Consider the following 17153-nt stretch of genomic DNA (forward strand, 5'->3'; position numbering starts at 1 on the left):
GTCGGTACGCAAATGCGCTTTGTGACACAAGTGAAGGTACGCATTTCAGATTGTTGCCGCGCATGCGTACCTGCATACCAGTATGTGCACCCCTGTTCTACAGCAAAAGTATTCTCCGTCGGGACTTCCTGCAACAACACCACGCCGTTATCTTTAGGGGTGCACCGAATGGGAAATTCTTGGCCGAATACGATACCGAAAATAGGAAACAGTTGGCCGAAAACCGAATGCCGAAAGGCCGAATATGATTAATAGAAATATATATATATATACATATACATATATATATATATATATATATATATATAATGTATACATTTTTTACCAATGTTGTTCAGCTGCTTGATTATGGAAAAATACATGATTATGGCAAAACTTAACTTAAATAATAATCACTATTATGGGTCCATAAAACATTTATTCAGCACTTTTGAATGCATACAGTACATTAATTCCAAGTCAAGTGTATTTTATTTTTCTCTGTAGGATAACTACAACAAAGTGCATTCAGAACAAAGCCAAGGTGCTTTAAAACTGCATAAACATCTAGGCCAGTAGGCCTACAACAAAATAGTGTAAATAAAGACTGGAACAGCCAGGCCTTCAACAACAACAAATGCACCTATAAGTGCATGCATACAAATGTGCAAACTGGATAAATCCACATGAATGTAACTATTTACAAATGAAATTACAATTGAATTTCAAGAATCTGTAAATAAGGATGTCTGTCCTCATAAGAAAAAGTAGTAAACATTGTATAAAGATACATAAAGTATCTAACGTAAGTAAAACTGGATACAAAATCCACAATAAATTACAAATTAAATTACAATTTCAAGAATCTGCAAATAAGGTGGTCTGTCCTCATGAGCAATGTAAACAACATTGTATCATTTAGATACCGAAAGTACAATATATTGAACACTGTGCTGCTGTCATTTTCCCCTAATGATAACCTGAGATGTTGAATTATAACTCACAATGAAAATTGTTCAGGAAAGTGGATATAGAGTATACATGTAAAACTAGATAAACTTATGATAAGCCAGCCTTGTCTACTTATTAAGGAAAAGTGGGAGGTTCTTTTTAATGAACATTAGCTTCTCTGCTTTATCAGCCATAAGTCTGTTCCTCTTCTCATCAAGCACATGAGAGGCAGCGCTGAACAGTCTCCCGCTGTCAGTGCTTGTGATTTGATCTTACTCCGCATATTTGTCCGGGTGTTTTGATTTCAAGTGGTGGAGTAATCCTGAAGTGGTGAAAGTCTTTGCAGTTACACCCCCTCGAGAAATGTCAGCTGAACACGTTTTACAAATCGCAATCCGCGCCTCTTTCTCTGATATTTTTAAATATCTCGAAGCGGCAGACATGTTGGCTGTGAGCCAGCAGCGAGCATGGTCGCGCGCCGTGCTTGTCGCCGCGTTTTGACTACGTCATCACAACAACACGTTAGCTTACCAACGTAACCCTGTTCTCTGACATTCGGTGATATTTTTTCGGTGCTCGAACCCTTTCGGCCGAAAGCCGAAAGGTCCTTTTTAACCATTTTCGGCCGATAATCTTCGGCGGCCGAATATTCGGTGCATCCCTAGTTATCTTGATTCTGATTGGCCAGAAGACATTATCAAAGATGTTCTATTGAGAAGACGATCACTACGTGAAAAAAGTTTTCAAAACCGTTTCTTGTCTTCGGTATTTCCAGACAAGTGGCTACTGAAATCAATCTTACTAACTGCTGTCTGTGCAATTCTCGGCGTGAGTTGGCGGACTTTATTTTGCTTACTTTAACATCATTTTTCATGGTGGGGCTAAGCCATTTCTTGGTATGGGTGTAGCCTACCCCAGCCATACCCTGGCGCTGCCACTGGTCAACACACTCTCACTCCATAAACGTCCAGAAGCAACGCTTGGTCAGGGTCCCGAGGCGTGCAGTTGGGACGCTCCTAGGCTCCTTCAGCTTCATAAAGGGACGCAAATAGCTTTCAACTGATTGCAATGTATTCCCATCTGCGGCGGGATTTGACGCTCATGGAAGCACGGCATTCATTTGTGTCGGCTGTCCTTAAAGGCAATGTGAGCTTCCATTCCCATTGGATAACAGAGAACTGTACACCAGGAAGTAAGTATTCTCCTTACTGTCAATTGATTTGACAGTGATATCTCCACTACTCATCCACTCAAAAACACCAGATTATCCTTGTTGATTAAACGACATTGATAGGATAGGAACATTTTCTTGTTGCCCCAGCTGGTCGACACCTCTTTTAGCAGAAACAAAGGCTACATTAATGTATTAAATCAATGTTAATCCAGGTGGATGTGGAATTAACGGACGTGATGTTGTGTGATTGCGTTGCCAGGCAACAGCTTCGGTTCATGTTAATTTACAAACTCTTCAACTACAACCGTAGTTATATTTAAAAACATGTTAGAAGGCCTCACAAAATACTTTAATGTAAATTAAAATTGAAATGTGAAGGAATGTGTGTACAACAAAATACATCCTTACGAAATACGAAACCGGAAACAGGCGGAGGCAAGATCCTCAGCTCGATTTAGCCGCAAAGCATGTTGGGATTTGGTGTTTATAAAATGTGAAATCCGAAAACATATTTTAAAAATAAAATAATCCATTATTCCGAGTGTGCTTGCTTTTCTCTTTGAAAGTCATCACATGACGGCATTGTAATACACGGTTCGGCTGCATTAAATATAAATATCTGCCGTAGTTGTATATTTATAGAGCCCTGATGAGAAACATGAGGGCTTTGTAGAGACAAACAGGAGGAAATGCCGCCAAACTGAAAACGTGACGTGGATCCTAAATATATCAGCAGTTAAACAACATATTACATTTCTTTTCACACAATACGCCTCTTTGCAGTATCAACAATAATTCGGCTGACTTTTATATTTGATCCAATTGGTAGATTGACTGTATTTACACCATAACGGTGCACAGCTGATAGAAACGGGCACCTAGTGGTTAAAGCGCGTTATTGTATTATTATTATTATTATTTTTTGTGCTAAACCTCTCTAAAAAGGTAAAATGTCACTTGTTTTGCATCAATCTTGATACAGGGTACTTATTATATGTTGTACTTTGGATTCCTAAAGCTTTTAGTCTACCTTACCATCGTCCAAGGGTAGTTTTCACTATAAGTACAAAATACTTTTGGGACGGACACTATCATTTAAAGTTTTTTACCATGTTCAATCTGAATTTTCTTTAAAATAAAAAACATCTATATTGATTCTGACTTTTTTACATCCAACTCACAGTTTTATCATTACTTTGAGAAAAAAGATTATTAATTTAACCCTTTTAGAAGGGAAGATATGGTAATTTGTTTTGGGAATGTCATTTTCGAACCTGAGACCTGAAAAACAGGTTGATCTCAATGTTTGCATTCTTATACCATTTTGTACAATAATTATAATGCATAAGTTCAAACGAACTAAAACTTCCAGTTGATTAATAACGGTATCTAACTTGAGTTTTTATTATATCAAAAACCTGTTGAAATACTGTTATTTTTACTGTCCCCAAAAAGCGCGTCGGCAGCCTCCAGGAATGCTTCTTTCACAACTTCGCCATCTTTGAAAGACTCCATGTGTTTCGCAAGAACGTGACTGATACGATAAGATGCTATGGTAGCAGCCTTGCTCTTGTTGTTGGGCCTGGTGAAAATGGACTGCTGTGCATTTAGCTGTCCTTTCAGGTCCCTCCCCTTTTGGGAGCGTAGGGCAGAATTAGGAGGGAATTCCGTCGCGTAGCGTTTGTGCACTGTTTTGAAATGCCACTCCTAAATTACCCTTCTTCGGTAAAGCCAAGCTCGCATTGCAGATGAGACAGATGGGCTTTGGAATAGATACAAAAATAATCATCCTCCCACTCGGAGTGAAAATGATATATTTTGGGCTTTTTTCTTCTGCCATAATTGCGGTCTTGTGTGTGTGCGGACCATAGACTGTATATATAAATGGACGTAGGGTCCGTGACGTCACCCATAGGATTCTGCAGAGTTGCAGAGAAGCCCTTAGTAGGCGGAGTCGGCCACTAACGGCTCGACAGTGACGTCAGAGGTCAACTCCCGCCTTCTCCAGCCTGCTCCAAATAAGGGCAAAGAGGCGGAGCGGAGGCGAGACATGCTGCCACCGAGCTGAAAGTTCCAGAGCTAGCTGAGGCTATCAAGCTAAGCTAACATGCTCCCCATCTGCACACTGCCGTGGCATTTTACGTTTCTAAGGTAAGCGGACATGAAACTATTCAGCAAAACTATAAATAATAATCTAAGTTATTGAGTTTTTAGCATAATACTTCAGAATCTTAAAATCCCTTAACGTTTGTATGCAATTGTGCTAAATTCAACACTGGAATCCAGCAAATATTAATATGTTTGCATGACATTAGTTATTTATATTTTGATATCACTTAATTATACGTTTAATACATTTAAGTCAGTTTAAGGTACATGTGATGGTAGCTAGTTAGTGCTCTTACCTGTGAGGCCTCCTCCAAACAGCATAATAACCAGACTGTATCATTAAAACTAAGTACCAGTTCTAGATCCTTGACTTTAGACAAACAATTCAAAAGACAACATGTACCAATCTTTATTTGAATGTGCCTTTTAACCTGATATATTAGTTATACAGTAATAGTATTGACAATCTAAAAAAACTGAGCAACTCAACAGTCAACTTTATGTTTGTTATTGTCTAAAGCATTTTGTTATTTTCATTTTTCCCCCTCTCATATTCAGTGTTGACGGATTGAGACAGCGTGGTCTCCAGAAAGCTGCAGAGACTTCAGGGAGAAACCTCCGTGTGATGGACGTCCTGTCTGTTTGTTTGGCCCGGACAGGACTGAGGGTCTTTCCTCTGCAAGGAGGACCTGGTCTGATGGAGGAGCCCATGATGGGCAAAGCTGATACCAACTGCACAGGCCTAGTCTGTCACTTTATTTGACTAAATGTGTTTACTTTAATAGTTTTACACCTTCTGTCCATATGTGCTTCTTATTTAAAACATGTTTGATTAAGTTTTGGTTCACACTTCAATAAATTGTATTTGTATTTGCACTCCTTTCGTCCATTATTCTTACTGAAAATGTTAGATTACACATTCACATCTGACTGAAGATTGGCCCCATTTATTTGTGACGTTGCAAACTCTGCGGTACAAGGCACAAGTGATGTGAAGCTCATAAAACGAGGCAAATAGAAATAATCAGCGGATGGAGTGTAGATGTGGAAATAGGTGCATTCGATCAGCTGACTGTTTTTACAATAAAAGTAGTTTCTTAGTGTACTGGTCTTAAAATCTCATAACATCAGCTTTTAATGTTCCTCTTGGATGTTCTTCTTGACCCTCAGAGAAGGAGAAAATGCCGTGTCTTTCAGGCATGTCCTTTCCTAACAAAAATTACAGGAAACATAAAACATATTGCAGAACAAGTGTGTTATTTATGAAAGCGGTGTGTTTGTGTGTTTAGGGGCTGTAGATATAATTATTTTGTAATTGTAATGTTTTTTTTTTATTTCAACAGTGAGCTACAAAGACAATCAGATTATGAACGAAAAGTATGAAGTTCGTCAACATTGAAATATATGTTATTTTCAAAATAATATTTAACTGTTATCAAAATGTAGTGCAACTGTAGAAGCTTGCTCTGTTGCCTCACTGAAAGAATAACTTTTACCACGTTTTTTACAGACAATATTGAGAGATAAATAGTAGCAGTTCTCATTATGTGTTAAATATCTTTGCCTTCAATACATTAAATTAGAAAGCTGACAAAATCCTATTGCTTGTTAACATCTAAATATAACTTTTTGCACAGAAAAACCCCTCAACTTCACTGGTGTGTAGGTGATCTAGTATTGTTTAATGGAAAGTATTTCAGTGTATTAAAGTCAATACTTCATTTATTTAAACCAATATCTTTCTTGATTCTTTGTACAGTATGAAAAAAATAGTATTTGTACCTGTGCTGAAGTTCACTGCTGTGAGGAGTCCAGTTCTGTCTCTCACTCTCTGGTCCAGCCTGTCTTCATCACCTGGACACCTTAAACAAACAGATATATATGTAAAGTACCATGTGTACAAACAATATAACTGATTATCTTCTGTTGAACATGTTGGATTGTGTATTGTCCGAGTCAGGGTCCTTTTTATTTTACTGTAACTTTGGAAGTTGTGTTACCAATGCTTGCTGTTTATTTTATACCCATTTGGTAATGCAATTAATAAAAACTACAAGCTTTGGGTTCGTTCCTCAGATGACTGTGATGTTAACCTGTAAGCTCAATAATGAACTCCAGCTCAACCAACCATATTGTAATATCTAAGTAATCATCTTGAAATATGACATTAATAATTGTAATATACACACATCCAGGGCCGGCCCTGACCAATTTGCTGCCCTAGGCAAGATTTTAGCTGGCGCCCCCCCCCCCAAAATGCAGACACTCACTATGACCTGCGCATGCATGCACGGTTGTTGCATGACCACCAAAACTAAAATATATGGCCACAAGATGTGTGTAAATGTATTTAGTATCCTACCCATTTGAACATGATTTAAGTGGGGGGTGGACCTAACCTCCTCTTGGGGGGTCCGGGGGCATTTTTTTTTTTTTAATATTGAAGTTAAAAGCATCAATCTGGTGCACTTTGAGAGCAACATTAAGAGATCTATGGATACATCTCTCAACACCCAGATGAAACAGAACTGTAAGCAGATTTTCTTTTTATTTATGGATATTTTACAAATCACTCCCCTTTTAAACTGTATTCTATTAATAACAACTTTTTTTTACTGTCATATAGTATTTTATACTATAAGAGAATAGATGAAAATCTATTCTCTTATTTTTTTATAACTATAATGATCATTTAAAGGTGTGCCTTTACCTCACTGAGCTGAGGTTATCAGAGCCTCTCAGTCTTTCAGGCGAGAGCTCTCTAAAGCTCTCCCCCCGCGGCCGCTTACACAGTAAATTCCAGTGTTAATAAAAGCTGCATACGTTTTTTGGGAGTTTGATTTATTTTAAATTAACACAAATACAAAATGAAAACCTATAATTGCACACTAAAACCATGATTTCAAAAAAAGAACTATTTCACATGAACCTCTGGTTTTTACTGGGGCTGGGGCGGTTCAACTTGATTGGGGGGGGGGGGGGGTGCGCCATAGTGTATGGGCGCTGTACACAATATAGGCGTAGTTCTGTTAGTATAAGATAATAAGATGTACTTTGTTGATCCAAAATCGGGAAATGGTGTTGTTATGAAATAGAAAATAGAAAAATATTTTTTAAATTTCTAACTTTTTTTTTTTTTTTCAATTTTCGGCGCCCCCCATTGATTGATGCGCCCTTAGCATTCGCCTATACTGCCTATGCCAAGGGCCGGCCCTGCACACATCTTATTGTGAGGTTGATTTCACATACACTACTTCGACATTAGCTTGTCTACATACTTGAGCATAGCCAATTTAAATTAACCTTAGTGATGCATACAGTTCCTACCTAAATAATAATCATCTCTCTAAGTTACAAGGATGACCTTATTTTATCAACCTCAAACAGAAGCCGTTTGTTGTACAGTATTATCCCACTTAACACTTGTCTATTTCGTTTTAACGTTTATATATAGTCTATGATTTTAACTTGGAGGCTACTATTAGCATCGTTAGCACCGATGTAGCTACCACTCGCTTACACGCTAACCCAAGCCGAAACATTAATTACGTAGCTGATTAAAATCATTAACACAGAAATAAGTACTCGAATTTCACTTTCCGCAAAACCGCATTCATGCACCGTCTGTTTCAACCGCAGAGCGAGTCACAATAGTCCGATATATAAGCATGAAGAACAAACAAACACGGCCGGGGGCAAGTTGTGTTCCCTGGATGAGCTGAGCAGGCAGAGTGCCTGCCTGTAGCTTCATGGAGCAGCTAGCAGAGAGACAAGAAGCTAGCAGCAGCAGTCACTTCACAGAGCCGTCACTCAATGTGACCACGCCCTAATTTATGCAAAAACGTTAAGACCTAATATAAATAAAAGGGTCGTGTTAGAAAACAATTCACTCACAGATCCATAATCATGAAGGTAGAATCTAACTATATTCATAATAATATTTATTGCATCCATGGGTAGAAACATGTTTTTTTCTGCTGTAAAGTTGGGCATTTTAACATGGGGGTCTATGGAAATTGCTCCTTTCTGCAGTCAGTCCCTATCGGCCAATATATGAACTGCAGTGTGTGCCACTTCCGTATTGGCGTCCCGGCTCTTCCACAGAGTTTGCCGCTTGGTGCGGACTGTCACTCCTGTTGACACGGACAACGTCAGCGAAATAGTGCCCACTACCCACCAGCCACGCCCCGATACATGGTGTTACGCCGGCCAATCACAAAGCTTTGATGCACAGGTAGAAAACCAGAGCGTCCTTCAAAGTGGCAATCGGGTGTGACAAATGTGTCCAGATCAGAACACGAAAGCCACAGAATAGTTAAAAAACTGTAGCAGTAGAGAATGGTCAGAAACGGGTAGATTAACACAGAGAATGACGAGATTTTTTTTGGACAGAGAAGCGGCGAACAGGCAGCGCCAGCGTCCTCTCACATCCGATGCAGTCTCTCTTACTCTCTCTTCCCCTAGCTCTCCAAAACATCTGCAGGAAACTTCTCTTGTCCTTTGATGTTGACAAAACGCCAGAGATGTCACAGCCGAATTAAAAAAATGTATAAAATCATCTAAAATATGTGGTTAATATCAGTAAGTATTAATGCACTGTCACTCTTGTGACTCTACACTGTGTATAAGTAAGGGGTGTCAAACTCATTTTAGTTCAGGGGCCACATACAGCCAAATTTGATCTCAAGTGGGCGAGAACAGTAAAATCACAGCATTATAACCTAAAAATAACTGTTTTAGTGCTGAAAAAGTTTACATTTAATGAACTATCTTTTTATAAAACATTATGAACAACCTGACACTTCTTAAGAGAAATTTGAGTAATTTTAACAATCTTCTGACCGTCAGTTTGTAATTTAGACATGTGCATTACAACGTACAGATCACAGTGTATCCACAAAGGCACAAAACATTTAGTCACCGGTATCTGGAACTGAACAATGTCATTTTTTACTTTATGATCAAAACTTTTAACTTAATTTCCACATCTGTGTAGTAATCCTGACACACCACCATACAAGCTAAAGTGGGAACTATTAAAGAAGAAGGTTAACTTATCCCTTGCCTTGCTAATTTATCAAATGTTTACATACAAAATACATTAAAGATGTGAAAGCTGCAGGTAATGTCTTGACTTTTCAAAGTCATCCCGCAGGCTAGATTGGACCCTAAAGTGGGCTGTGTGTTTGACCCCCTGGTCTAAAGTGTGTGTGCTCTGTCAGGTGTGATGTACCTGCAGTACGGGGAGCAGACTCAGCAGGTCGGGCTGCCGGCGGAGCTCAGTGGGGAGGACGCCCTGTGGGCTCTCTTTGTCTCCGCCTTCCCTCAGCAGCTCACCGTGAAGATGCTGCAGTCTCCCAACATGGCCATCTACATCAAAGACACCAGCCGCAGCTTCTACTACGACCTAGAGGACATCAGGTGAGGCAAATTGTTTCACAGAGGCCTGGGCCTAACATTCAAAGGGCTTTTTGTTGAATATATCTTTGGTCTATGCATTTTGGTCTTTTACCACACCCAGTCAGCATTGGGCTCTGATATTTCCCTGATCCGGTCATAATCATAAACTAGAGAGCATTTTGTTATCACCCTTCAAAACTTCCTTTGACTCTATATTTAATTTATCCTATGGATAAAATAGGTAACTATAAAATGCATTTCCTGCTGAAAATGCGTGCGAATGCTGTAAGCTGCGCAAATTTGTTGCTGAATTTAGCTGAAAATGTAGAAAAAGATGAATATTTTTAATAGTTGAATAGTGACTGTAGCTGCTTTTAGGTAAATCTAATAAGTGTGTTGCTGAACGTAGCGTAAAAATGTAGAAAAGTGAAATTATTTGAATTAAAATGGTTAATAAGCCCCAAGGTCCCTGCCGGCGGGGACCCTGTTTTTTTTTTTCAAGGACACTGTGTCTCAGGGGATTTTAATATTGAAGAACCTATTAATGTGTTATACCAGATTAACGGAAATAATCTCAGCTAACTGACGATATAAACCATTTTTACCAAAACAAAACACAAGTCTCATAAGAAGCATCTAAATGACCCCTTAGCGAAAAATGCTAACGGACATTGGCACAGAACTCAAGATAAAAGTACCCTTATTACTTATCGTAGCTGCACATACAAGATATCCGATTAAAGCTGAGGTTCCACAGATTATTTAGGTATATAGTATCATCACTGAGTGGTCCGAACTTGCGACAGGGGAAGCAAAGATAGACATCACAACACGTACCTTTACGTAGCTTCTAGGGAGATCGTCTCACCGTAGCTGTTAATCTGATCAAAAGACGTGTTCAATGGCATTAAAACAAGACAAAACGCGGCTGAATCGGTTAATCCATAGGTTGATAAAGTTTCTGGGCAATAATTGGAATTATTTATAATCCATAATTCAATTTTTATGTAAAAATCGCAGAGCAAAAGTTAGCTGCTAATGGTAGCCACCATTGCGGCAGTATAATACACACACATGACCAAATAAGGACTATGTGGGAGTTCCCCTCGATGCCATTGGCTCTGACGGTTAGAAAGAGATGTCACATGTCAAATCCAGCAGGGGGAGCCAGAGATATGAAAAATCCACCCAAATGGCCCCAGAAGAGGTTTTTTTTGCTAAATCTGTCTAAAAAGGTCAAATATCACTTGTTTTGCTTCAATCTTGATACAGGGTATTTATTATATGTTGTACTTTGGATTCCTAAAGCTTTTAGTCTACTAACCCATCATCCAAGGTTAGTTTTCACTATAAGTACAAAATATGTTTTGGACGGACACTATAATTTACAGTTTTTTTACCATGTTCAATCTGAATTATTTTTTAAATAAAAAACATCTATATTGAATCTGACGTTTCTACATCCAACTGACAGGTTTATCATTACTTTGAGAAAAAATATTATTAATTTAACCGTTTTAGAAGGGAAGATATGGTCATTTGTTCTGGGAATGTCATTTTCGAGCCTGAAACCTGAAAAACAGGCTCGGGGTTTAACAGGTTAAAGCTCAAATGCATTGCACTGAATGTTAGAAAACTTAAAAGTGAAAAGTTAAACTGGAAGAGGAGGAACTATTGTGATGAAGCATAATATTTAAGAGAAAAGTTTGAAAAGGTATAAACAACAAAAGTTATAGCCAACCCACTCTCACAAAAAAACTTGTAATAACTACGTTGGTCCACAACTTGGGACGTAGTATTTCTACAAAAACGCCTCTGAAATTGTAAGATCCCTACGTTTTATTTCACCATTCATTCCAATGGCTACGTCACGTGATCTTCAAATTTCTCCCTGCAGAAAAAAAAAACATGGCCGAACTTCGTTTTATTCTCGGTGGAAAATGCCTATTTTAAGGTTAGTTTGGCCATTAAATTGTGTTTTGATGTCATTTGATGCGAGAAATATGAGTTGTTATTTCAGATTATGTGTGCAGTGGATGCACATGATCTTTAGTTTGCTAGTTATTACGAAGATTACTTCAGGAAATTGTGTCCATTCAACATTTTCATTGTTACCAAGGTGGTTGCTAGGTACGCTTGTATCGATATTATTTCTGTTATGTTGTGTAACTGTTTAATGATGTTATCTTTATTGCTACCCCCTTCCCCGTCAATGTACATTGTTGGTCCACAGCGCAAACATATTAGTTTAACCAAATCCGCATCTAAAATTGTGGCATAGATACGTTATTTTCCCCTGTGCAATTCTCCATTTACTCAACAATAACACATAATTATCCTCGTGTTTATTTATTTGTTTGATTAATAAACACAAGTTGGAGTCCGTCAGGACCAAGGGTCGGAGCAGCTCATTTGCTTTGGAGAATATTACACCCGGAAGTAAGTATTCTCTCCGCTTCGCTTGACAAACCCCGTGGTAGTCCTCAAGCTCTGTGATTGGATGTTTGAGTGTGCTCCGAGGGTTACGCCGAGCGTCGAACAGCACTTGAAATGGGATGGAACCACGGCAGACTGTCCAAAACTGGATTTGAACGGGTCCACCCCGTCCCCCCGTCCCCCACCCCGTCCCCAGAACTACACATGCTGGCTATTGTGTTTCGCAACATGTTCTCTATATATGGCACGTCTCTACTGGGAGTTGTAGTTTTAAAAGACGTTTTTGTATTTCCCATAATAAGAAGTTGCCAGTATTAAACTGTGTACATCCGTGGAGGTTTAGGGGATAGGAAACACTCAAATTTAAAACATATAAATAATAAATGGGTGAAAATTGCTTGTGCCCATAATGGGCAGCATTAATATATATCCACATGCCAGCTAAGGTCAGAAAAGCTTTATTTAACAGCTGGTCTTATGTCTGTGTCCCCTCCTGTTGATAATTGATAAGCCTGAAACATGCACTTGTCAAGGTTCAGAGGCAAATTTTGCAAATATGGCAGTAGCCATCGATCATCTTTTATTGGCCAGGATGGTTTAGAGATGTTACAGTATGGGTCAAGGAATGTGTGGATTGTGCTTCGCGTAAGACTTCAGGAAGGCTGCCATGTGCTCCGTTACAGCCATCAGTTATGGCTAGACCATTTGAATGGGTGGCACTTGATATCCTTGGTCCTCTCCCAGAGACGGCTAGTAAAAATAAGTACATTCTGGTTGTTGGTGATTATTTTTCAAAGTGGACAGAGGCTTTCCCACTCCCCAATCAGGAAGCACGCATCATTGCCAAGGTTTTGGCTGAAGCATGGATTTGTCGCTTTGGTGCCCCACGCAGTATCCACTCAGACCAAGCACGCAACTTTGAGTCCACACTCTTTAACCATTAAAATAAATGTAGTAAAAATACCAGGTTAACCTCAAAGAAAGCCTCCGGATTATAAAAGACCCCCATCACCCCAGCCACAAACTGTTCTGTCTGCTGCCGTCTGGTAGGCGGTACCGCAGCATCCGGACTAAAACCACCAGACTCAGGGACAGTTTCATCCCACAGGCCATAAGACTATTAAACACCTGAAGTTTGAAACAACATCCATAAAATTCATCTGGCTGCTACTTAGAAATTATTTGTCTAATATATCATATTCCAATCACTTGTATATCAGGGGTAGACATTAAGGGTAAAATGCCACTGGCCCTCCGGGCCGGTGGAATTGTATTGTCACTGGCCCCACCATTGTAACCACTGGCCCGGAGCATTCGTCCAAAACAAATCGACTTATAATGAAAAAAATTAACACATTTGTTGCAATAGTAATTTATGCACTAACTACATTACTACTTGTACTCCAACATTTGAATCACCAGTTCTTCCTCATTTTCCTCAATTGTTCATATTTGGTTTATTAAAATAATGATATTGTGGTCATTGTTAAAAAATGTATGCTATTATTATGAGTATTATTTAGGGCCGGGACTTTAACGCGTTAATTAAGATGAATTAATTACACAAACATTAACGCGTTAAAAACATTAACGCATTTTAATAGCACTTATTTTTGCCCTGCGGAACGTTTCTCACTGGATGAGTTTCAGGCGTACCGATTATGCTGGAGCACCAACTAACGGTCATGACTTCAGACAACAATAAACCACAGTGAACAATAGTCAAACATGAACGAAGAAGCTGATGAGACCGCTTTGGTTGGCCCCGTGGATGGGAAATGTTGTTTTAAAAAACGGAAGGATGGAAGCGTCGATAAGAGCACGGTTGTATGCAAATTATGCAAAAAAGAATTCGCATATCACCGCAGCACATCAAGCCTCAAGTATCACCTCAATGCAAAATATATAGCAGCTAGCGTGGAAGCTAGCGTGGACGTTAGCCCGACTCCGAGTACAAGGACCAACACCATACTTGCCCTCAGAAATCGGGAGCATTTCAAAATGCGAAATTGGGGGGGGGGGGGGGTTCTAGTGGATCGCTGGAGCTATTAGATTAACATTAACATGCTTATTGTAGTTGTAAGTGCACTGCCTTGCGGCCTGTAGCACCGTCCTTGATGGAGCATATGTGTGGACTGGACCTGCATTTTACAGGACAGGAGTGAGCAGAGAGTAGAGTAGTTGTCGATTCTTGTTCTGTTTTCTGTGAATATCTGCTTCACCCTCTCAGACTTTGAGTTGCGCGCGCTACTAAAGAGACGTGTTACCATGGAAACCAAACAATGGTGTAGCTGTATTAAAGTCCGAGTGGAAACAGTCGTGTGTAAATCTGATTTTGTCAGAAATCGGGAGAAATGCGGGAGAAATATGACCCCGGGAGGAAACCGGGAGAGGGCAATGAAATCGGGAGTCTCCCGCGAAAATCGGGAGGGTTGACAAGTATGACCCACACCCAACCCACACTCAACCAGATGACTGGTTTCAGGGCCAGGATAACTAAGTCCACGTCTGAAAAAATAACCAGCTCACTGGATTGCACTCGACTGTAGACCACTTGGAGTGGTAGAAGATAAGGGGCTGCAAAAGGTACTACAGATTGCATCGTCTGACACAACATATGAGCTGCCATGCAGAAAGACAGTGACAAAAAGAATCCAGCAGCTTTATGACAATGAAAAGGAAGATAAAGAGAATTTATTGGAGAAAGCCGAATGTGTTGCCCTGATTGGGGATCATTGGACCTCGGTAAGCAATTAAATTACCTCTGTGTGACGGCACACTTTATTGACATCTTCTCACTGTTCTCAGGTCAAATATTTATATGTGATTAAAAATGCGATTAATTTCGATTAATTAATTACACACCTCGAATTAATTAGATTAATTTTTTTAATCGAGTCCCGGCCCTAGTATTATTATTTGTATAATGCGCTTTCTGCTTTCCTGTCATTAGGAGTTAGACATGTAATGGCTGTGTTTAGATTAGATTAGAACCTTCATTATCCTAAACTGCTGGGACATTTCCCTATAGCCAATACCTTTATATTTTCTACTCTTCACTTACTTGTCAGCATAGGTCGGCATTGATGTACAGAGCCGACAGAAGACCTTGTTTATATTGGCATCATATTGAGAGGTGCAGCCAGTGACGCGTCCTAAAACCAGGAAGTAAGCTGCTGGTTCCCTCGACAAAATGCAATGGGATTTCGTTTTATAATCTTCGAATCATAAAATCGATAGATTATAAAAGGGTTTTAGGACGCGTTACAGTGTGGCTAAAATCTTCTCTCCCTCTTCTTCTCATACTCCCTGTAACTCTCCTTTAACTCCTCCGGTGACTTTCTTTTACAGATGTAGCACTGAATTTCAGACTCCAGCTTACAGCTTCCTGCCTACGACCTGCCTAAGACCAGTATAGAGGAATGTTAAGCCCTCCTACTATTTTCCAAGAGGGCGTTGCCAGATTTTCAATTTCAGGTTTCAACCAGGAGATTGCGCTTCATTCACAAATACAGAAAGACAAGTTTCATGGACTTTCAGTTGTGTTTTGAAGAGCATTTGAACACATCAATATTTTAGATCAACTAAAGTATATCTAATCTTGTAATTCAATAATATATAGTCTTTATATATTAAATAATCATAATTATAATGTAAATGTTTACATTACACTTCTTTATTTGTTATGCTCATACTTTTACCTTTACAATCGTTTGCTTTAATATGCAGTATATTTTTTGTATATTTTTCTGTTTGCTTCCTCCTGCTCCCTTTCGGACACATACTGTATGATTTATTATTATTATTAATATGAAGATATTATTAAGATAAGATAAGATAAGATGTTACTTTATTGATTGAACATTTTAGTTTAGAATGTGCTGTCCCACGGTAATTCAGAAGGCTCACAGGTCACATTCCGACCATTATTTAAAACAATAGGTACTTTCACACCGTCTACAGTTTGATTTGTATAGAGGGAGCTCTGTTGCTGAATGGCCAGCGATTAGGTGTGGCGCATTTATCATAGGTGATCAGAGCTAACTGCCTGCCGTCAGATTTCATTTAAAAAACAGATCTGATTTTAAGACTACTTCAGCGCTCATAAAGAATGATAAGAATAAGAATAATGCGTATTGAACTGGTTTCATTAATTAGTGAGTTTATTTAACACTAGAACCGCCAATCGGGTCAATTTGTGTGATGTGTGTTGTGTGTGTGCAATGTAACTTTTTTTCAATAAAATATTAAAGTCTCCCAGTCCGTGACTTTTCCTGAAAGTGTGTTATGTAGCACCCTATGTTGTTAAAAATTGCATTCTAATAGCGGGATTTGACAGGTTTAGGTAGGCCTATACAAAAACCTCTGGCGGTTCTAGTGTTAAGGTAATTAGGTACAGTAGAAGCCCTTTTTTATCAGTAACGAATTTAGCAGTTGAACATAAAAGTCAACTTACTGAGGGTCACTTGCAATGACAGTGTTGTGTCTAACTGTAAGCTTGTCACTCAGAGTAACCTACAGTTAATTTAGCTACTGGAGAAGAAAGATCAGGGGGGAGGGGGGGAGAGAGCTGTGGTTGACGGGCCATTAGTTGTGTAAATACACAGCTGAGAGCTGCCGTTTCATTCAGACTGTTTAAAAAACGGTAACAACGGACAATTTTTCTTAGCGAATGCATGTCAATTTAAATCAATACATACAACTATTTTTTAAATCAATAAAAACATTTTCTAAATCCATAAAAGCATTTCAATTAATACTGGGAGTCATGTCGTTACTTTGTTCAGAATGTGGCCGTGTAATAAGCGGGATAATTTGCAGCGACTTGTTCCTTATGGGGAAAATAGCACCCGTCATGTAGATCAGGATCCCTCCGCCACGCTTTGGGATCCTGATCTGCCGACGAGGCTCCATTAAAATATAAATATTTTTAGTGAATTACTGAGTTTAGGCACGTTAATAACGTTTTAATGAAGTTGAATACAGTATATTCATATGTGTCAGTGACGTCAAAACGGCTAACATAAACATAAATGATCGTGGTGAAGATGATCATTAAATTAGGATTAAAAATCGAGAGCCGGGCTGCATTTCCTCCTATTCG

General features: G+C 39.1%; 1 protein-coding gene across 1 annotated transcript in view; it reads left to right on the forward strand.

Annotated features, from left to right (window-relative positions):
* The window catches only part of LOC307019863 (uncharacterized protein), a gene marked incomplete at its 3' end in the record, with an annotated part of 56242 nt that overhangs the window by 26367 nt on the left and 12722 nt on the right, over positions 1–17153 (forward strand). Inside the window, exon 2 of the mRNA XM_079650964.1 lies at positions 9436–9634. Within this exon, the coding sequence (XP_079507090.1) occupies positions 9441–9634 (194 nt within the window). The 5' untranslated portion in view covers positions 9436–9440. The remainder of the gene's footprint in view (positions 1–9435; positions 9635–17153) is intronic.

This window comes from Notothenia rossii (genome assembly GCF_949606895.1).
Source record: "Notothenia rossii genome assembly, chromosome: 9".
Lineage (NCBI taxonomy): Eukaryota > Metazoa > Chordata > Actinopteri > Perciformes > Nototheniidae > Notothenia > Notothenia rossii.